The following is a 23777-nucleotide window of genomic DNA, read 5'->3' as shown; positions in this document are numbered from 1 at the left end:
TATACTGGGAATCCACTATAAGGGTTTATTCCTGCTTTTGGCATTGTATTGATTTCTTATGGAACTGATGCCTTGATGTATGCTTTGAGATAAACATTGAAATGATCTGCAAATGTGGCAGCATGAGAGTTGGGTGATCAAGGTGAGGAGAGCATTTACATTTCATTAGATCATCAGTTAGATTTGCGTTTTGAAGTCTCTAAAGACAGAAGTGCTTGTGCTAATCAGGTTTTACCCTCTGTGATACCCACCACTGCTACCAATACACGATGGCCACCAATATTTGTTGTCCCCATGCTGGGCCAGTAGTCAAGGAGCCTGAATCCATACCAACTAACACTGGAGAGGGACGTGCACTTGGAAAACAAATGGATGCACTCAGTATTTCCAGATGCAGACCTCTCTGCATCAAGTACAATTTCCCTTAAGAGCACACAGGGAACACACTGAGCCTGGGGTCTGGATATCTCTATATCTGTCTCTCTCCAGGAGCCCAATAATAATCCCCACTGGAACAGCTGTATGGTTAGGTCCTCAGCAGAGTGTCCAAGCCAAGTCCTGCAACACCCTCTCTCTAAATCCAGTGCCTTGTGTTCCTGGCCCAAGTAGCTGACACACAGACTCTAAGATTTAATTTTCACACACACACCTGGGAAAGTCTGGCACATAATATCCACTCTACCAACTTTGTCCAGACTCTAAGGTAGTTATCACTGCCATCAGTCACTTACTATAAGGCACTTAAAAGAATATCCAATTATACTGTGTAATATTACTACTAATACAAATTGTGGTAGTTCACCAAGATGGCTAGGCCTTCTGGAGTGGCCCACACAGTGTCAGCAAATAAATATAAGATACCTTCTGCAAGGACCAGTCACAATAAAAGTTATATTTATTTATTTATTATTTATTTTACATTTGTTAACCAGGCAAGTCTAACTGGATACATTCCCATTTTCACTACAGACCCAAGAAGAAAAGCTCAGAGAAACAAATGATACATATAGCCCACAAAAACAGTGGAAAAAATAAAGCAAAAATTACAAAATTATTACAACTGCTTAGCAAAAATATTTACAAATCAGTTATAAGGTTACACATAGAAGGCAGATTGTTATTTTACAGATGTATTAAAAAGAAAAAAAAAATAACAAAAACATTTACAGTACAAGAGTTTCCTCAGGACAGTAGGACAGTCAAACATACAGTCAGACAGATTTTTTTTATTCTAAGACAGTGTAGAGCATAGAGAAATAAAAGAAAAAAAGTTTTTAGTTGAGAAGTATTTAGACAAATTGGAGAATTATTATCAGTCAGGATTAGGAAGGGACAGAGCCATTGGTTTTTAATGAAGATTTTCAATTTTTTCTTAAAAAGGTTGGTGGAAGTCAGGGATGTTATTTCTCTTGGAAGTTTGTTCCAAGTATTGCCAACAGCATTTGAGAACAGGCAGTCCCCGGATTTTTGTTGGATTTTATGGTGGCTACTTGTAGCTTATTTGCAGATCTTAGGGTTGGTAGATTTTTATAGGCGTTAAAGAGATTACAGAGTATGGGAGTATTTGTAGGATGATGTATGATCTTGTGGATAAAAATGAGTTGCTGGAAAAGTATTTGGTTGTGAACTTCCAGCCATCCTAGAAGTTTAAGATTATGGCAATGGTGGGTACGAAAGGGGCACTGGTGGCAAATTTGGCTATGTTGTTGTAGGATGTTGCTAGTTTATTCAGGTTGCTTTTGGATAAGTTAGTATAGATAGGGGAGGTGTAGAGAAGGGTAAAAATGAGGTGGGTCTGAGCAATGGAAATCTTAGCAGTGGCTTTGAGAAAGGGCTTGATCCTATAAAGGAATCCAAGTTTTCTATTAACTGCTTTAATAGTTGCATTAATGTGTGTGTTAAAGTTGAGACTGTTGTCAGTTGTTACACCCAGGAGTTTGGTGGTGGTCTCGGGAGCAATTTCTGTGCCATTATTTGATGTAACTATAAAATTTATAGGGGGGGATTTCTCTGTGGGAGTAAAAAGTAATAATTTAGTTTTTTTTTGGTTGAAGAGGAGACATCTTTTATGGAACCAGTTTTCTACTAAGGTAAAGACTGTGTATTGGATTGGAGTTCTGCTGGAGAAGATGCAGCACATATCAGAGTTAAATCATTGGCATATTGTATGCACGTAGCTTGGGGAAGGGAAGTTTTCAGATCATTAATAAAAATAGTAAAAAGGAGTGGTCCAAGAACTGATCCTTGTGGAACTCCAAGCATGACTTGAAGCTGAGAGGATAGTTTATTGTCCCACAGGACTGCTTGTTTTCTGTTTTCCAGGTAGGATTGGAACCATTGTACTAATTTAGAGTCAAGAGAAAGTGATTTAAGTATCCATGTCAATAGTTGATGGTTAACCATACAGAAGGCCTTGGAAAGGTCTATGAAAAGAGCAGAAGATAGCAGGTTAGTATTCCTATTTTTATTAATGCTGTCTATAATTTACTTTTAATTACATTTAATAATGAATAATAAAAGTACATGAAAATACTGAATATATATTCACAGTAAATCACAGAGTTCAGATCACAGGAAATATTGAAAAGAACATTGATGGAAAGACTCAAACAAATAAATAAAAACAATATCTAAACTAATCCCCACTATATTCCTGACTGAATATAAGAGAATTACTATTCCCTAGCTAAGTTACTTACTACCACAAGGCAAGATGCTGTGGGTGAGAGTCTTTCTAGTCAGGCTTCCCCAACAGAATACTCAATAGTCTAAGATTTCTCTTTGTAATATCTAAAATATAATTTCCAAGAGGGCTGGCAGAATGACCTCATCTGGTCACCTGACTCCAGGTTCTAAAAGTATTCCGAGTCAAACCCAAAGAGAGCTAGCAGGTACGGCAGGTGCAAATGGCCAAAGTAAAACTATGAACATTCAAAAAGGTCAGCACCACAAGGGACACCAACTAATAATTTATTGATAATTTCTGTATTGGACCGGTTTCGGCATATAGCCTTCATCAGTGATAAAACCATACTGACAAATGGCATCTTATATACAAAAAAGACACAATTTCATGTGATCTCATTTCCCCCTAAACAACAATATAGCTACACTTTATCGAGACCCGGTGCAAATAATCCTCCTAATTTTACAATCCATTTTCTTTCCTTATAATTCAAAACGGAATGCCACCCCGTCTTAAAGAATATATCCCCCACAATTTTATCAATCACAACAAAAGAATATCTAGCAGTAGGACGAGACTGGGTGTGTCTGTACAGGGCATTAGTTATCCGTTTGTTACGAATGTCACTAAAATGCTCAGACATCCGATGCCGTAAAGGCCTAGAAGTTTGCCCAACATAGAAGGCAGAACATGTACAACTAGCCAAATATACAACCCAGTCTGACCCACAATTTGCATAATTGCGAATGTCAAAACTATTACCAGTATTTTTGCTGAACTGCTTCGTTTTATACAAATATTTACAAAATGTGCAATGTCCACACACATAAGATCCTACCAGTCTATCCCCTGTGAGAGTTGCCTGATGGCCAATCTGACCCTCCTTATATACCTTTTTATAATGAGAAAAATATGAACCTAATGTTCTCCCTACGATAAGAAAATTGACATCTTTCTGACAAAAAATTGACCTAGCTCCTCATTTACCATAAGAATATTACAGTGTTTCTGGATCACTTCCCTCAATAAATTTGTATTCCTACCATAGGTAGTTACCAATCTGATGGCATCCGACACCTCCTGGTTTGATTTCCTTTTATACTGTAAAAGTTCCGATATAGGTTTAGTGGATGCCCATTGACTTGCGCTGTGTATGTCCCTCTGTTTATATCACCTATCCAGAAATCTATATGTGAGGTCCTGTTTAAATGTGTTATAACCTTCCTCTGAGGAACAAATTCTTCTTATCCTCAAAAATTGTGATTTTTGGAATATTTCTGACCATGTGGTTGGGGTGCAAACTGGATGTGTATAGTAAATTGTTATATTGAGGATATTTCCTGAACACCAGTGTAAGCAAAGTATGATCCTCTTGATGTAAAACTTTAACATCCAGATAATTTATTTCATCCCTGTTATAAGTGAGGGTAAATTCTATCCCCCACTTGTTCTCATTGAGATATTGTATGTGTTCCAATAAATAATTGAGCTCCCCCTCCACACAAGCCAGATATCATCAAGGTATCCCCTCCATATATCAATTTCTGGTAGGTAGATGTTATGGGAATCACTATAAACCCTCTGTTCCTCTATATACCCCATAAATAGATCGGCATAAATGGGGGCAAACGAAGCCCCCATTGCCGTACCTTGGGTTTGCCAATAACAGTCTCCCCTAAAATAGAGGACATTCTTAGTCAAGACTTGCTCAGCCAAGCAAATGAGTAGAGTATTAAAACCTGGAAGATAGAGAGTGTCCTTATTCAACCAATATTCCAGGGCTTGTAAACCAGCCCAATGTGGTATACTGGTGTACAAAGATTTGATGTCCAGAGTGCACATCAACCAGTTTGATTCAAGTTGCAATTCAGACACTATCTGCAAAAATTCAGTCATGTCCTTAATTCTAGCATGAATATATGGTAACAAGGGCTGTAAATATTGGGTCAAAAAACTTGATAGCGGCTCTGTAAGAGACCCAATTCCAGACACAGTAGGTCTTCCAAGGGGTTGGTTCAAACTCTTATGTATTTTGGGCAAAAGATATAAATATTGCTTACCAGGTTCTTTAACCGTGAGATGTTGTTTGACATTTTCATTGATTATACCTTCCTCAACTGCTTGTGAAAAAATACATCAGTATCTTTCTTAAAATTGGGGGTGGGGTCAATCAGCATACGCATATATTGCTGGGGGTTAGTGAGTTGCCTATTTTCCTCAGCCCAGTAATAACTGGAATGCATAACAACGATGGCACCCACCCTTATCTGCAGGTAGGATCGTAATATCAGTGTTATCCTGAAGATCTCTAAGAGCCTTCTGTTCATCTCTAGACAAATTATGTCCCAACACCCGAGAAGAACATAACTTGAAATGTTAGTCCTTAAGAACCGCCTGTTGAAAAATAGCCACATGTTTGTTCATAGGGGGATTAAAACTGGCTTTGTGAAAATGAAATTCCATCGGTCTTGGAGAATTATCTTGTAAACCAAAAAATAACCTAAGATTAATTTTCTACAATAAGCTATAACATCAGAAACAAGAACATTTTCATCCACAAACAAACTGGGTATATAATTCAAGCCTTTACTGAGCAATCATTTCTGATCAGAGGATAAAAATGTATCCAAATATATCATGCACGTTGCCAGATAATTTATTTATTTATTTCACCATTGATAGCAGTAAGCTCTCTATTGTATTTCCCCCTATGTTTCTGTCCATCCCTATGTGTTCTACCTCTAAAGGGTGGTCCTGACTTCATAACTTTTAAGGATCTGGGGAATCCATAACATGTGTGTTTTTAGTATCAGTTGCTGAGGAATCTTCCCCTGAGGTACTATATCCCTGGTTTGATTTCTTAAGAATAGACTGAGGTCTCTTTTTTCGAGGGGTAACCCCATATTTATGACCCTTGGAAAACCTGACACTCCTCTGAGACTCAAAAGGCCTGCCCCTCTCATAATCTTCTACGTCTCTAGTATATTTGCACACCTTTTTCTCCTTTATTTGATTTTCAAAAACCAAAAGTTCTCTGGAAAGCTTGCTCAGGCTGCTGACATATTGTGGCTGCCCTTCAAAAACTTTAACCTCTTCACATATCCATGTAACATCATGGATATTCTCTTCAATAATACATTCATAATAAGATGTCAAAATATTGACAAAAGACATTGAGGCTTTCTGTTGTGTCATGCCCCATTCCTGAATTAGAGTGTCATCCAGTTTGCCAACCAAAGGTTGGATTTTAACTCTAAGACCTCTGGACGTGACATTTTTGCTCTGATAAGCCTTAAACAACTTCAAATGCCATATGTTAGTACACAATATTCTCATATTCTTGCCCAGCTTATTAAATAACAAGTTGCAGCCGTCAACTGGATCAACATGGCCCTCCTCAACCATGCCATCAGTAGATGCTTTCAATCCAAATGCCTGGATATCATTATGATCGGCACAAAGGCCCTGAAGAATATTATTCAAATCCGTGACAATAAGCTGCCCACTTGATATTTCTCAAAAAACAGAACATCCACTCCCAAAACTTATGTGGGTATAGCCAATTCCAGGCAATCCACACAGGTCAGACTCCCACAGCCAACTCCAGAGAACTGATCCTAATATAAAGTCCAAAAATATTGCCAAATCCAGAGGAACCCAATAGAGAGCAAGAACAACGAGTCCCAGAGTAAGTCAATGGCTCTACAAACAGTTCACCCTAATACCCAATACCAATATCATGTAATAATGTGTATTGGAATGTTACGCGCAAGAATCTGTATGCCTATGGTTATGTCCCACTATAATGAATGTAGACTATTCAAACTCAAAACAGGTACAACTGATCAAATAAATCCCAATTTTCACTAGATATTGATCAAATTGCTTAAAATAATAGTCCATACATTTTTGGACCCCAAACTGGTCAAGGTTTACCCAGAAATGTTATACTAAACACAGGACTCCCAAATATTAACTTCCTAAAATATTTGAGATTCCAGTATATAGTAAATCTTCCCAAAAGGGCATAAACATTCCCCATATGAAACAGTAAAGTCACAAAAGAACTTAATATAACATTCCTGTTTACAACAAAACACATTAACAATTGCCCAAATAGTAAATTTGACATGCCAAGATGCAAAAAGATAATGTCATACAATACTCATTGTGTGATTGATACGTGTACAAAGCATTTTCATGCAAAGAAATAGGGGAAATATGATGAAAAGCTTTGGTATAGTCAAAACCCCTAGTAGCAGAATAATCAAATAAATAGTGATAACACAAAACTTTTCAGACCATAAGAAAGCAAAAATACAAGGGGCTATGCGTTAAACCCTATGTACAATACTAGCAAAGAATTGCTTTCTCTATCCAAAAATAACAATGTTGATAACTTTCATTAATAATACACTCTACATCCAGGGCTAATGTTATCCTGACATCACCTAAAGTGTGTGAAACATAAAATGTTGGTCCATTCCACAATATACAATATTTAGTCACAAAACGGTCCCAGTTTCAAAACATAAATATACTGTTCTTAATTTTGAAGAGTCAAGAACCATTTGCCATTTCAACAAAAAAAGTACCGGGCTAAAAGACATTCCTCTAAATAAAACAAAACATACAAAATAGGCTATAGCATTGAGCCATATGTGGAATGCTGACAGAAATGACTGCTAATATCAAACAATTCTGATTACATTGTACTCATCCCCACAAATAACTACAGCAAAAAAATGTTCGCCTCGAGTGTAAAATATGTAGGCTACAAATCCGTTTTCATTTAGCTCACAAAATAGTCCCCAGTCTCAGAAAAAGCACTGTTCTTTAAAACAAAAGCTAGAGGGACTGTTCGTCACTTTCACAGATGAAGTGCCAGGCCCAAATAATCAAAGTTTACCCAAAAACATTCCTTGGACGGGATAAAAGTTAAGTCGTAGTTGATTCCATGTTAAAAAATGATTACATCCCCCTCAAAAGGCATAAATCATCCCACAAGACTCGGAAATTACCCTGTTGTTGAACTCTGTATTGACAAAACAAAACGCTAAACTCTTCCCACATCCAAGTCTGTTTTTGAAAATGAAAAAAGCAGGTCATTGTTAATTGCATAGCAAATGAAAACGCTCTTCTTCAAAAGTCCCAATATGTCCCCCAAAACTCCATCACACTCTTAGCAGGCTCCAAAAGTCAGATGTCAGAATCCAAACAATCACCCAAATGCACAACCCTGCTTCATGTTCCCAACCAAAAAGAACCCTTGATCCACCACTCTGAGTCGACAAAATATTCAAAATGATGGGGAAACTGTACCCAGGAACTCTAAATGCGCAGTAAAATACTAAACCAGATAAAGGTGAACTTCCACAAACTAAATCAACCGGAAAATAGAATGAAACAAATCCAAACTCAGCAACTGATACTGAAGCAATGTGTCCCAATGCCAACAGTCAGCAAAAAGTATCAAGTTACACCCAAATAGAGCTAGCAAGTACGGCAGGTGCAAACGGCCAAAGTAAAACTATAAACATTCAAAAAGGCCAGCACCACAAGGGACACCAACTTCAAATAATTTATTGATAATTTCTGTATCAGACTGGTTTCGGCATACAGCCTTCATCAGTGATAAAACCATACTGACAAATGGTATCTTATATACAAAAACGAGACATAACTTCCTGTGATCTCATTTCCCCCTAAACAACAATATAGCTACAATTTATCATTGAGACTCGGTGCAAATAATCCTCCTAATTTTACAATCCATTTTCTTTCCTTATAATTCAAAATGGAATGCCACCCCGTCTTAAAGGATCTATCCCCCACAATTTTATCAATCACAACAAAAGAATATCTAGCAGTAGGATGAGACTGGGTGTGTCTGTACAGGGCATTAGTTATCCGTTTGTTAAGAATGTCACTAAAATGCTCAGACATCCGATGCCGTAAAGGGGTTTGCCTAACATAGAAGGCAAAACATGTACAACTAGCCAAATATACAACCCAGTCTGACTATGTATTGACAAAACAAAATGCTAACCTCTTCCCACATCCAAGTCTGTTTTTTGAAAATGAAAAAAGCAGGTCGTTGTTAATTGCATACCAAATTAAAATGCTCTCCTCAAAAGTCCCAATATGTCCCCCAGAACTCCATCACACCCTTAGTAGGCTCCAAAAGTCAGATGTCAGAATCCAAACAATTGCCCAAATGCACAAGCCTGCTTCTTGTTCGGCAGGTGCAAACAGCCAATGTAAAACTCTGACAGGGTATAGACTGGTAGGATTGTATGCGTGTGGACATTGCACATTTTGTAAATACATGTATAAAACAAAGTAGTTCACCAGCAAAAATACTGGTAATATTTTTGACATTCGCATTTATGCAAATTGTAGGTCAGACTGGGTTGTAATTTGGCTAGTTGTACATATTCTGCCTTCTATGTTGGGAAAACTTCTAGGCCTTTATGGCATCGGATGTCTGAGCATTTTAGTGACATTCGTAACAAACGGATAACTAATGCCCTGTACAGACACACCAAGTCTCATTCTACTGCTAGATATTCTTTTGTTGTGATTGATAAAATTGTGGGGGATAGATCCTGTAAGATGGGGTGGCATTTCATTTTGAATTATAAGGAAAGAAAATGGATTGTAAAATTAGGAGGATTATTTGCACCGGGTCTCAATGATAAATTGTAGCTATACTGTTGTTTAGGGGGAAATGAGATCACAGGAAGTGATATATCTTTTTTGTATATAAGATACCATTTGTCAGTATGGTTTTATCACTGATGAAGGCTATATGCTGAAACCAGTCTGATACAGAAATTATCAATAAATTATTTGAAGTTGCTGTCCCTTGTGGTGCTGGCCTAACAGTATTCCCCCTTTGAAGCTGAGATAGGAATTTAGCACAGATGACCACAATGCACATCCAAATGTTTATGGCAGTGCCTGGGACCTCCTCTCTTTTCACTGAGCTAATGGACAAAGGCTCGTCCACAGACCCAGCATCTCTGGTCCTATTCTGCACTGTGAGGTACCTTTTAATGGTTTAGCATTTCTTTTACATTTTCCTTATTTTTCTTAAAGTTAACCTCTGCTGTGCCAGTATCCTCTATTAAAATATATGCATTTAATTCAGATAAAATAATACATGTACATTTCTCTTCATTTGATCAGGGAGCACTGTTGATACATTTCAACACAAGCAAAGCTCACAAGCATCTGCACAAAATCAGTCCGACGTACAAATGACATACAGTTCTAATACATCTATAACACAAGCATCTTGTATAATCAGTTTGATATTCAAAGGATATATCATCCTTTACAAAACTCCAGCTGGCTGAAAATAACGAACGGTTGAAATCCCCAACAGCCATTTTATCACAGGGCAAGTAAGCACTTGCCCAAAACTTCATGGAACCACACCAGACTATGTAAAATCCACCTAGGTGGGAGTTACACCCCCCCCCAACTATACATATCAACTCTGGGATCACACTGCAGTGGGGAAAAGGGCATATTTCCCTACGATGAGCAAGTGATTCAGGGTTTAAAAGTAGACCCATATATACAAATATATATGTGTGTGTGTGTGAGTGTGTGTGTGTGTGTGTGTGTGTGTGTGTGTGTGTGTGTGTGTGTGTGTGTGTGTGTGTGTGTCTGTGTGTGTGTGTGTGTGTGTGTGTGTGTGTGTGTGTGTGGGTCCCATTTGTAAGTTGAATGCTGCATGTGCAAGATTGCTGTACAGTGGGGAGTAGGATTTCATCCTCACTGTAGTGCAATTTAGGAGTTCATATATATAATTAGTAGGGGGTGTGGGTGATTGCCCCCTGCCTAAAATATTATATTCATATACACTTACAATTACTCATACACATATTGCTATTACATCAATAATGCTTTATTTGCTCTTCCCCATGACCTTGTCCAATAGCTCTACTGGTAGGCCCTAGTCAGCCCATTCATTATTTGGGTACAGTTGCCAGACATCTTGAGTTAGGTGAGACCCTACTGCTAGATGTCATCCATGTGGTGAGCTAGACACACCTCTCTCCCTCCACAATGGACAAGCTGGCAGTAACTGCTCATTCTTATCCTCCCGTGTCAGCTCATACCGATTCCCAATCTGTTATTTCAACTTGGTTCATCTGCTGCATGGTCAGGACTTTATCCCTCAGTTCTTGGAGTTGGTTGTTTTTGATACTAAGTTTAATAACAGTTAAGGTCTTTCTTTAATCAAATAAATATTCCCCCACTGTATAGTCAGCCTCTTGATGGATCTTATCATGTGTTCAGGATATCACCTTGATGGTTCAGATGGGCACAGAAATGTGGTTTATATAGACTCCTTAGGGTTCTTCTGCCTGGAGCATTGAAACAGTATCCTGGTCACTTCATTGTTAAGAATTTATTTGGATTTCTTTCCTCTGTGGTCAGTGATCCAGTCTGGCATCTCTCTTTTAATATCTCTATGAAAATGCTACTGGTCCATCATCTTTTTTATTTTCAGGTTTTGTCATACACTCATGATAGGGCAGTGGTTTAATTTTCTTTCACCAAATGTTTTTTGTCAAACTCATCATGTCCATAGTAAAATCTTGTATGCCAATTAATTCTTCTGATTTCCATTGTCTGACAACTGGACATGAGTCATTTGCTTGTGACCAGCCTTTAACTGGTTTGCATGTTTTCTTCATTTGCAATGCTTCATGTTAGCTGCATACTTTAAGGGCCCACTCCTTATAAAAATATTGCACAATTGCCATTTTGCAGTCTATAGTCTCTAGCCCAGACCTATTGACCTATTGGAAAACTTCTCCATGCCTCTCATTTATATGTTGAGATAGCAATTCAATGTTTATTTATGTACATTTGTTTTACTATATGTTACCCAGTGTATAGTTTCCTATTTAAGAGTAACATTGTTTGTGTGGTGGTGTTGATGGTGGCTTATATACTAATATGATAAGCTCTGTCTCCCTCTCTTTCTCTGTACCATCCTGGAGTTAATGCAATAGAATAATGCCATGTCTGGCATATTCATGTCAGTTAGATGACTCCACTTTAAACAACTCACCCAGAAATCCTTCAATATGGTTTCCTAAATCACCAAGAAAAGAATACTGGAATTAACTGCAGGTAAGATAGAACAGGACTAAGAATTCCTGATTTATACGTGTATTATTTAACAGACAGATCTGATAAGCTATTTACAATAATACATTTCCCATAAAGCTGGATTTATATGTATTGTTTATAAAAAGTATAATAAAAATCACTGATGAGTTTTACACCTAGACAGATTAGCATTTTTGAAACTACCTCCTTTTTTTCTAAGATTCAGTTTTGAGCTTTCAGGATTTAATGACCATGTTATAGATTTTTAGAATCCTAAGGCTCTTTTTTCACCAGTTACTTTATGCCCTAATCGTCTAATTAATGGCAGTTACTAGCTCTAATGTTTTCACTGCTAATGAATTTAAACGGCTTTTATTAATAGTTCACCATTATCTCCAAGGCAAATTTGTGAATACAATTAGAATATATACCACTGGTAAATGTAATTTTAAATACTATCCTTGTTAAGTTTTTATCACCCCTTAAATGCTAACAAGAAACTAAAAAAATTAGTCCATATGTGGCTAGGGTAGTGGTCTGGATGAATTGTATAGCTGTATAAGGTTATTGTGAGATGGACAATCATTCAGTTTGGGAATAAGATTGTGTACAAAAGGGAGTTGGAGGTGTGTTAGGTAGTGGGGTAGTTTTAGCCAATGAAAGCTCCAAGGGCTGTGCAATGATGGGGCCTATGGGGGAGACTTGTGGCAAACTTTGCCACCTTGTGAATGACCAAGTTTGTGGACGACTGCAAACTGGGTGCAATTATTAAATCCCCAAATGATGTTAGTATACTTCAGGAGGGTCATATGTAGACCAGCGACTGGTGTCTTAGTCAGGGTCTCAAACTGAATGCAAAGAAATGCATCATCATTCTTTGTGGTAAAAACAATGTCCCTTCACACTATCAAAGTGACAACAATACCCTATGTACCTATGAAGTGATAAGAGATCTGGGATCACAAGTAGAATGCGACCTTAACTTTGACCACCATGTATCTACTGTAGTAAGGAAGACTATATACGTAGCAAACTTGATTAGAAAAGGCATCATCTCTAGAGCAAAGGAGGTTATATCCCCTCAATACTCATCACCAATCAGGCCCATAATTGAGTATAATGCCCCTTTAAGCATGTACTGTACAAAAACCCTGCAGCAACTGGTGAGACCTTAGAGGTTTCTAAGATCAAGGGACTCTAGCACATGGCTTGCACAGACTGATTAAAGTCCCTGTCACTATACTCACTATCGTATAAACTTCTTAGGGGAGGCTTACAGAGCAATCTCCGACCCACACCTAATGAATCTGCTACATATTCATAAATCAAGCAGGACTACAGCTACCCATTCCAGGGACCTAAATATGGCCTACAACTTGAATAGGATGTGCTAGAGGGATAGAGTCGTCTCCCAGCAACTGCCACATCTTTGGAATAGGCTGCCAAGTCATGTGAAGCACCTCTATGACACTGTTCAAGAGGAACCTGGATGAGTGGATGGGACACCATAAATTCTTACTGGGGATAGTGCTCATAACCCTCCTAGACATGGGCAATCATTATTAAATACAATCCTGGGTATTGACTAGAGTATCTGTGGTACTACATTGGGATGAAATGGCTAGGCTTGAAATGACCCCTGGGTCAATAGCCTAGTAACCTCCTAAGATCCTATGATCCTTTGTGCAACATTGCTCAACCTCACTTAGCTGGGTTACTTGGATGCTGCTGAAGATAGGTGGTGAATATAGGGGATTATGCTGGAGGAAATAAGAGGCAGTGTGTTTTCTTGCAGTGTCAGATACATAAACCTTTGCCCTATAGGGAGGTCTTAGTTTTTGGTGCTTCTTTATTCTAAATACTGACTATGATAGCCAAATTGTTGGTCTTTGTCTATGTAGAAACTTAAAAGTTTGGTATTTGTAACAAGTTCAATTATGGTATTGGTGGAGGAGGTAATAGAGAAGGAGGACTATTGGTTGAAAGATGTTTTGTGAAGAAAATTATTAATTTGGACTTATTCATATTTAGGAATAGCTGGGAGGTTGACAGCCAAGTTTCTATGGAAATGATGGATTCCTGTGGTAGTTTTTGTATTCAGGGTTATTTGCTGAACAGTTAATGTAGAGTCATCAGCATATTGTACTAAGGAAGCATTTTTGCAATCCTTGCCAAGATCATTAATAAAGATATTAAACAGGGCAGGTCCCAGGATGGAGCCTTGTGGGAAACCAAGTAAAATCGAAGAAAGGGTGAAATGTTGAGTCATTTCACCGCCTGGTATCTCTTTGAAAGGTAGTTATGGAACCATTGTAGAGATCTGGTACTGAGCCCTAGGGTATGCAATTTTTGTAAAAAAAATGGAGTGGGAGACAGAATCAAAAGCTCTGGAAAGGCAAGAAAAAAGAGCTAATACATATGAGACACTCCTGAAATGGCAGGTATGAGGGTAGAGCTGAAACTGGATACAAAGACAATTGGCAAAAAAATAAAAGCTGTTTAAAATGGAGTCTGGCAACACATTAATTTTAATGATGTCTGGTGACAAGGTAATAACAAAAGACATGATATTGGTCTTAGTAACATTTCAGAATAAAAATCAAACACTAAATCTGTATCTATGAGTGTAAGGATGGGTAGAAAATGGTCCCGGCAATTAGAAATGAGAGTAGGCTTTACTGTGGACATTTGCACAAAATCACAAGATGGCCATTTAATGGGCACCACTGAAAAATCTAGCTACCAAAAGGTAAGCAATGCACTACTATTACTTATCAAACATACAAGGACATCTTGTTCAGATTAATTAAATCGTTACTACATATAAAAATTAAGCAGTTCCTGTACTGAATAATTGATATCTCAGACGACACTGTATAAGCATACAAACAAAATGGAGACTGGATAGAACCCACCCATTTCACAGGAAGTATTAAGATGGACATCATACTAAAGGACTAAGAAACAATGTCATGAGGACTTAACAAACCTCTGGATGGTTTCACAAGCTGGGTCTTCATGTAAGTTGATGGAGGACCACAAATTAACCTTCTCATTGCCTGTTGTTAAAGAAAATCCAGATGCTTTGCCTTGCTAAAATTGTGTATATATTAAATGATTTCTAAATTCCATACAGCAATGCTTTATTATTTTTAATACTCAATTTGGTCTGTAAATGCAGATATTTAAAAAGGCAAAGCATCAAGCAGTAAGACACTTTATCTGAAAGAAAATAATAAACGCAAATCAAGCACAAAGATGTGCTTTCATAACATTAAATCTTTAGATTGATTTATTACCTGAAGACAACTCGTATTTATATTGTTTCCTCTAGTTTAGATCTCAGGTCTACATGTATACTTTTTCATACAACTGGTGCAAAAAGTGTAGAGGAAATTATAAGCTACGACTGGGATAGTCTGCTGTCAAAACAAGATATCAAGAGTAAAGTTAACACTCATCCAAGATTAATTTATAAATGCTCAAGAGTTCCAATTCCTTAGAAAATGTTACCTCTGAGAACCCATGCTCAGCAAACTGTAGAACATTCCAGCCAGTACTTGTCTCATTGGCATATGGAAATTCTTTCCACTAAACTCCAAGTATAATTATGAATATGGTTTATGAACCTAATCATCTTCCTGCTGTTTTCTTTCTTGCCACCTAGTGAGAGATTTAGTAAAAAGCTCATCCCAAATGGCAGTTTTAAAGGTTCAGGTATTTTTTTAAAATACTTTGGGGAAGTCCACCAACCCAAAGTACCTCCTCAGCTAGACTACCAACCAACTAATTCTGGTCTCCTTTTCAATAATTTATTGACCTTTTTGGAGGGTCCATCTTAATTTTGTACCATTATGTGTGCAGGTCTGTCCCAATTCCAGCAAGTGGTATGTTCCTAGTTGGTTTTGTCACTCTGATCTGGACACTAATTTCTTCTTTAGGGTCTTGAACTCAGATATCTTGCATGCGTTGATCATTTTAAACCCACAAAGCACCATAGCTGTAGCACAAGCAACCTGAAGCATCCACAATGTTATTTGTCCAGGTTTGGGGATGAAATAAGAAAATGGACCACTGGAAGAGCCAGTCAAGAGAGTGAGGAAAGGGTCCAGATCAGCTAAATTATTACTACCAAAGGTTAGATATCTAAATGCTGAAATTTATAGCAAAGGCAGTAAGATTCCTAATAAACACAAGTTTTTTTGAAACATGATGATGCCTTCCTGACTTTCCAATATACAAAAAGGGATGGGATGTAATAGGTTAAAGTTATACAGACCCATTACCTTGTTTACTTCTTTTGCAAAGATACTTTAAAAGTTGTCCTAAGACTGCTGTCTGTTTTCCTTGTTTAAAAAATTTGTTTTGTTTTTGATAAGACTGTGCACATAGCTTACCTAGACCAAGGTTTTTAATACAATATCCTGCTCAGGCATTATAGACAAGGTCATTAAATTAGATATAAACCCTTTTATCATCTGCTGGATAGCCAACTGGTTCACTGACAGGACACAGGAGGTCAGAAATAGGTGAAACCACCTCCACCAAAAGGCTAGTCATGAGCGGAGTCTTCCAAGGCTTGGTATTAGGTCCGCTCCTTTTTGGCATCTATTTATCTGAAATGGAAGCAAACACTGAAGTTTGCAGATGATTGCAAGCTAGGGGTTATTATTAACTCCTCTGCAGAAACTAGCATTCTTCAAGAAGGCCCATCTCTGACTAATAAATGGTGCCAAAGCCATGGCCTTAAACTCAATGCTAAGAAATGCATAATTGTGCCCTTTGGGAAGCCAGACATCTGGCTAATTACCATGTTGTTAATACGCCCCTGAGAGTTGACTCAGTGGTCAGAGATATGGGTACGCATATAGACAGTAGCCTTACCTTTGACCACCATGTGGCCACAGAGCTGAGGAAATCTTTTTATGTTGCACAATTTATAAGTAAGGGCATGGCATCCAAGTCCAAAGAGATTATTAGCCCACTGTACTCTGCCCTTATCAGACCAATCATAGGGTACAATGCTTCGGTATGTACCTGACCAGGCATGAGCAAAAACTAGAGTGAATTCAGAGGTTCTTTGCAAAAAGAATACAAGGTGTAACCTACCTGCCTTAAGCAGAGTGCCTTAAAGCCTACTACTCAGTCTCCTACAGAATACTGAGGGGTGCTCTATGTCTGGCTTATAATCTGAAAACCCCACATATTTGTAAGTCAAACAACATCAGAAATACTTCTATCTGTGACTTAAACAGAACATGCTGAAGAGACTGCCCCTCCTATGGAACAGGCTTTCTATCCATGTGAAGCTGAGTTCATCTATTACCCAATTTATGTGCAATGTGGACCTGTGGATGGGGAAAAGGAAATTTACGTTGAGACTGGCACCCATGTCCCTTTAAGGACAAAGATAACTTATAAATGCCTGGTTCTCAATGTTCCATTTGGATACAGGACATCATTATTCTTACAGGAAAATCGGCTAGGCTAAGAAAAGCTCACTAGATCATCAGTCTAGTAACAATTTATTTATTTATTTGACATTTGTTTGCCAGCAAAGTCTGACTGGCCAAAATATGCCCATTTTCAGTGCAAGCCCAGGGAGAAAATTTCCACAATCATAACCAAAAATCAATTACAGATATTTTAAAATCACAAAGTATCATGTAACACTACAAAACTTAAGAGTGAAAAAACATTATAATGAGAAAAACATAGAACATGTTTCACAGTAAGAGTGCAATGAAAAAAACAATAACATGAGTTGGAGAAAATATGTTTAGAAAAAAAAATCATTAGTCCTATCATTTGTTACACAGATTAGTATGTGATAAATAAGACCTGAGGCAATTCTAATAAGATATTTAAAAGAGATACTAGAGATTACATGATTAGAGACAGTGAGGGGAAACTTGAGTGATGTCTTAGTATGAGAGACATCACTGTATGAATCTATGAATCTATATAATGTACAGGTTCAAATCAACCCATGGAGTTTACACTGCCTTGGTGAGTAGGACAAATTTCACCATCACACATAAGGACTCAGTCAGTGCACTGTTTTTAGATCTATCTAAAGCATTTGGTATTTGTAGGATAAATCACACAAGGAGCCCATCTACAGAAAAGGTACCCAGATCAATAACAACATGCTGAGCCATTCCAGCATTAATTATATATGTCAAGTACTAAAGTCAAGGTTTCACAATAGTTCTTTTAAACTTGGTCCTTTATTCTTCATCAAACTCCCAAAATACAGTGTGGATGTCATTTAAGGAAATGATGCCTGTAAGTCTAAACTGTAACAATATCCCTCACATTTCACTTTCTGTTTTTCCTGACAGAAAGGAATTTTCATTCTCCAGGTACTCTATTAGAAATCACATTCCATTGTGCTGACAGTTTAAGCTTTAATGGTGATATTGCTGAGCAGATCAAACTCAAAATCAGAAAACTAGCATTAAATCTTTGGTATTTTAGTTTATACAGTCACCTGTTTTCTTAATTGCTGTCCCAGGTTTGTATATATCTCGGTAACTGAGTCCTTTCAGAGACATATGTTAGTGGCAAGAGGACCTCATGGGAAACAAGATGCTGTATCTCCTCTGTTTTTCCCCACTTAACAGTAAAAGCTAAAATGAGACATCAGTCTGATACCTCTACAATATGGTTAGTGTTACACTACCATGTCAGAAAAGGCAATACAAGAATTATGGGATGCATCTTTTTATACTCACCATGTCGGAAGCATACTCAGCAGGCTGATTCCAGCTGAAAGCAGCAAGCAGAATCCACTGTACCACTCCAGAGTAATTGGATAGACAGAGTTGAACACTATAGTTGAGATAACAGACATGAACGCTGTGGAAGACTGCATCCAGGCAAAGGTGTATCCTTGAAAAAAAATGTTAATTTAATACTGATCAGGTAATGATGGACAGCTTCAAAACTTTTCACTAATTATTTGCTCTTAGTGATGCATTTTTCAGTGTCAGACATTTGCTATGTGTATCTGTGTTGCTGAAATGGTTCTTAGTTTGGAAAGAGTATATAGTTATTAAGTTATTAGTTAATTCAGTGGATTACAGAGCATTTGCCTATGAAGGTGGAAGAAGGTAAATCTTACCTGTACTTACAGTCCATGATGTAATTTCACTGCCTGGCATATGGTCAGGTTGGGTAGATGATGCAGCCATACCTTTCAACATCTTAGAGCGACAAATCTGGACAAAGCCATAAATAATGGGAGGGGGGGCTAAGGACCAAAACTAGGAACCCTTTTTAAATATTCCTCTTACAAATTTAGAAAGTTGATAGAATAAAGGTTTAGCATGAATTTTCTCAAGGGCATGAAGTCTGAAACTAAAATGTATGTCATTATTTTCTGACTTCAAACTTCAATGATTTACCAATGATTTGCTAGAAAAACACAAATTTATGAGAAATAGATGAAGAATATGAGGCACAAATCTGTGCATTCTGTGAACATCTGTACAGTTGAGAGGTATGCAGTGCAAGCAAAGCTTGAGATATCTGGAAAGAAACTGTTTTTTTAGTAACAATCAAGCATCTAGTGCTAGGAACTACACATGTATATTCCTGCTCCTATCAGACTCACACACACACAAATGGACATCAAGGTATGCTTAATTTACCTGAGCTAAACCACTGGTTAGTAACTGCTGGCACAGAATATTTTATTTATTTAGTTGATTTTTCTTAACTGGGCAAGTATGTGGGCTAAAAATGAAGCCTGTCTCAAATTATGAATTATAGTTGTAAAAATAATACAAACATCAAATACAGACAGTAAATTATGCAAACACTTCAATTACAAAGTCCCTAAATGACTGTGCAGGACAAATAACAAATGATTTCAATGAGCATTAATGATACAGGGCAAAGTATACTGCAAAAGAAAACCAGTGCTGACAATAAGAAAAAGGCTGGGGAAGCACATAAAGAGGAATATAAGTAATCAATGTTACAGTATAACCCTTCTATATTCCTGTCAGACCATACAGTATAAACACAGTCACATATGTTATACTGTCTGCATATATTTGCTTATGCCTTAACCAGGATATAGTAGCAGATGATGTTTAAGGAGCAAAGGCATTCCAATTAGATGTTAAAAAATATGACATATGGACCAGTGCTGCACATGGAGACCTGCACTTGTACCTGAAGCTCTGCAGCTCTTTGATTGAGAATCAAGAATAAAATCTAGAATAATGAGGATAAAGGCCCAGAATTAGTAGATATTGGTATTATTCACTTTGACAAGTTACAAAATGAGGATTTGTGCTTATATACATAGTTTAAATATTATTAGAAATCTGTAACTGTAATTTCTGATATTATTTATAGACTGCAGTCCTTACTATTTTGATCTAATTTACAGGCAAAATCACGGACACTTGAGAGCTACATTGCAGCAGCAGTGTTGGATTTCTGGGTCTACAGATGAAAGAGGTTTTACTCTGTGGGGATGTCTTCTTTTATGCACTGTTGGGAGTGCTTTATGTAGGAACTGAAGAAGTAGGAGTAATCATGTTGTGTGAGGTGAGAAAGGTGTTGGGTAAATCTTCACCGTGAAAAAAAAACAACAAACTGGAAGCAAAAGCTACATGAAAAAAAATTTTATTCAAAAAAACAAGCTTTTTTTCTCATAAAGTAAATAACGAGAATTCATCGGATTTAAAATCCTTCAAACAATCAAATATTTATACAAAGAAATCAAATCACATGACTTCCTAAACTATCACCCAAACGAATAATTCTTATTTCAAAACTTAAAACACTTAAAAACATGAAAAATACATAATCAAAAACAAATGTAAATATATATATATATATATATATATATATATATATGTATATATATATATACAGACATATATATATATATATATATATATATATATATATATATATATATATATATATATATATATATATATGTGTGTGTGTGTGTGTGTGTGTGTGTGTGTTAAAAACCTAAATAAATATTGAAGACATTGCAAATTAGCCCAGTTGGTCTTCATATGCAAATCAGTTTGAAAAATTGCCAATAAAACAGAAGAGCTCTAAGTCCAACCCAACCAGCAACAAATAATGAGAAGGCCAATCATTCATTTATTTCCTGATCTTAATTTCAGAAGACAGCCAATCAATGCCATATCATTTAGTCCAGGCCAACCCACCATATTGAAAGCCAAAATCCAATACAATTCATGTTTTTCCAAATGTAATATCCAAGCTGCACCCCTAATGTTCTGTGTAACTTTTTCAATAATGATAAATTTAAACTGATGACCAGAATGGTCAGAAATATACCTATATAAAGCATTAGTAGACTTTTGTTTACGGATTTTGTACAGGTAGTCATAGATCCTGTCACGCAACCTGCGCTCGGTTTTACCAATATAAAAAGCTGAACATTGCTGGCATAAGGCTGCATATACTATGCCTCAAGTCCCACAATTAAATTTACCTTTCACATAAAACAGAGCACCATTTATTTCAAAAAGTTCACCAGTATGTATATGTGAACAGCATTTGTTTCATCTTTTAATTCTGACAGTATGGCTATCAGGGACATTATTTTGAAAAACTGGGTTATTTTAGCTGAAGATCGTAATATAAAAAACAAAGTAGGTGAAAAACCATCCTTTATTTACAAGAGAGGTTTTAATTTTAAGGATTTCATCAAAAGTATTTTGTTCAAAAAAAGTATAAGCAATCCGTTTATGTCTAAATGTGGTTCTTGCCCCTATTGTCCACATATAGATGGAGTCTGTTATTTGTAAAACAGTCACTCCTGACCTGAATTATAATGATTAAAAGTTACATTAAGTGTGTGGTGAACAGCTGCAGGCCTTTATTTTAGAAGTGACTGAAGATTCAGTCTACTGTATACATCCACTACAGAGTGCCTGAGGTTACCTTGTAATTGTCAATCTGTAGGCTGTGCTAATTGGAATATGCAAATTATAAAATAGAAGAAAGATCACTTCGTCTGTCTAGTCAACAGACTGTGTAGCTCTTCCTTTCTGGTAGTTACCTTCTGAATTCTCTTCATGAGTCCTCAGCTATTTTCTTTGCTCTGCTAATAATTATTTTTGTGATAAAATAAACAGTCATAAAATTTGGCATGTGACTGTAATACAACACTATGGCCTTGCAAAAGAAGGGCTTTTCTAACATCCACTTAGTGTCTCACTCCCTTTAATGCAAATTTTACCCATCATCAGCTAGCCATAGGACTTCTTTTACAGATAAAAAGCATACAATGGGCTCAGATATTAGCCTCTGCATTCTAAGACTAAGTAAATGTTTCATGTATTACAATATATCCAAAATAATGGCTCTCTGCTGAAATGTTGGGACTCATAATAGTGAGTCCTGAAATGCTGAAAAAAGGAAAAACACAGGAAGACAGTGAATGCTGAACATCGCTTTTCTCCTTTAAAGATGAATTTTGCAGGGGGTCAAGACCACCTGCAACCACCTGTGGGGAGCAACCCCTCAGACTTACATATACCAACTTCAAGAGTTCAATGCCTCAGAGAAAAGGGAATATTTTATGGAACAGCAGTCTTGGACTTAATATATAGAAGTCCACATTTTTGGTCATTCAGTCTCATATTCCAGACTCTCACTAATGGGTACGAAAATTTCAAATTGTTATCCAAAATAACACTGTATGAAAAGTGCATTAGCTCAGATGAATTGAGTTCCCTTATTCCCCTAAGCAGTGGCGAATGCTAAAAGCTTAATGGTCTTAGCCAAAATTTTTGGCACCGTGATTCTGACTTTCCTGTCTGAAAGTACCATTCCACAGGCTGAGTTCTGTTACTGAGATGGTTACCAGTCCCTTTAACCAACTCTTTTACCACTTTAGCCTCCTTCACTTTTTTCGCAAAGCTACTCTGCACAGCATTAGAAATTTTATTGAAGTCTAAATATACACTGAGAATATCAGCCTTGTGTAATAGGTCTATATTACTTACTCAAACTGTCAGAATGTCGAGTACCCTTCCATCGACACCTAAGTGTCGAACGACCTCTTCAGCGAATGGCCACATCATCGATTTCTTTCAAAGGAATGAAATCAGTTGGCCATTGTTTGAAATCTGCCCTTTTCCCTACTGTAGTGTGATTTCAGAGTTAGTATATTTAGTTAGGGTGTGTGTGGAAGCCATAGCCCCCCACATTGGGGGCTGTGGGTGAAGCCTTCCACTTCATAGTGTTTGTTAAATTGTGTCATTCGTATTTGGGCTACCAATTTCTTTAACTTGGAAAGAAATCAATGATGTGGCTGTTCAATGAAGAGGACGTTCGACACTTAGGTGTTGATGGAAGGGTACTTGACATTCTGACAGTTCAAGTAAGTAATATAGACCCTTGTGTAATATACTGAGCACAGAATCAAAAAATGAGTCACATTTTATTCTGGGTACTGCTGGACTCTTAAAAACACTGTATATAATTTTTGAGCTCCAGAATTCTCAACAATCCTACATTCCTTTTCTTAAATAAGCTTGCATAATTTCTGAACAAATGAGCTGGACTCACTGACCTGTATTTTATGAATTCTTCCTTGGCCTACCTTCCGATTCCAGGTACTCCCCCTGACTCCATTGTCATGATGAGTAGGGTAATGAAAGATCTGGTCACTACCTCTATGAATGATGTGTAAACTGCAGACAGCAGACTATTTGGTTTCTATGCTTTATCGTCTTAAATAGTACCTCCAAATCTTTCTCCTTTCCTAAAAACATTGTCCGAGTCTCCTTTTGTATTTTATTTCCCAGCATTAGCACCTCATCAGATTTTTCTTTAATAAATTGCATTATAAAACAAATATTACATCTTAACTTGGTCTCCCTTTTTCTTGTCTACTTTCAGATACTAAAGCTTGTTTCAGTCTTTTTCTCCCCAAGTATTGCTA

General features: G+C 37.1%; 1 protein-coding gene across 1 annotated transcript in view; it reads right to left on the bottom strand.

The window, feature by feature from the left end:
• Positions 1–23777, bottom strand: part of LOC122787182 (thymic stromal cotransporter homolog) — a 273770-nt gene that overhangs the window by 155262 nt on the left and 94731 nt on the right. Inside the window, exon 3 of the mRNA XM_044053765.1 lies at positions 18559–18715. Coding sequence (XP_043909700.1) covers positions 18559–18715 — 157 coding nt within the window. The remainder of the gene's footprint in view (positions 1–18558; positions 18716–23777) is intronic.

Source organism: Protopterus annectens, chromosome 13.part0 (assembly GCF_019279795.1).
Source record: "Protopterus annectens isolate FY-2018-M chromosome 13.part0, PAN1.0, whole genome shotgun sequence".
NCBI lineage: Eukaryota > Metazoa > Chordata > Ceratodontiformes > Protopteridae > Protopterus > Protopterus annectens.
Note: the sequence above shows the minus strand (reverse complement) of the source record. Positions and strands in the feature narration are given on the sequence as shown.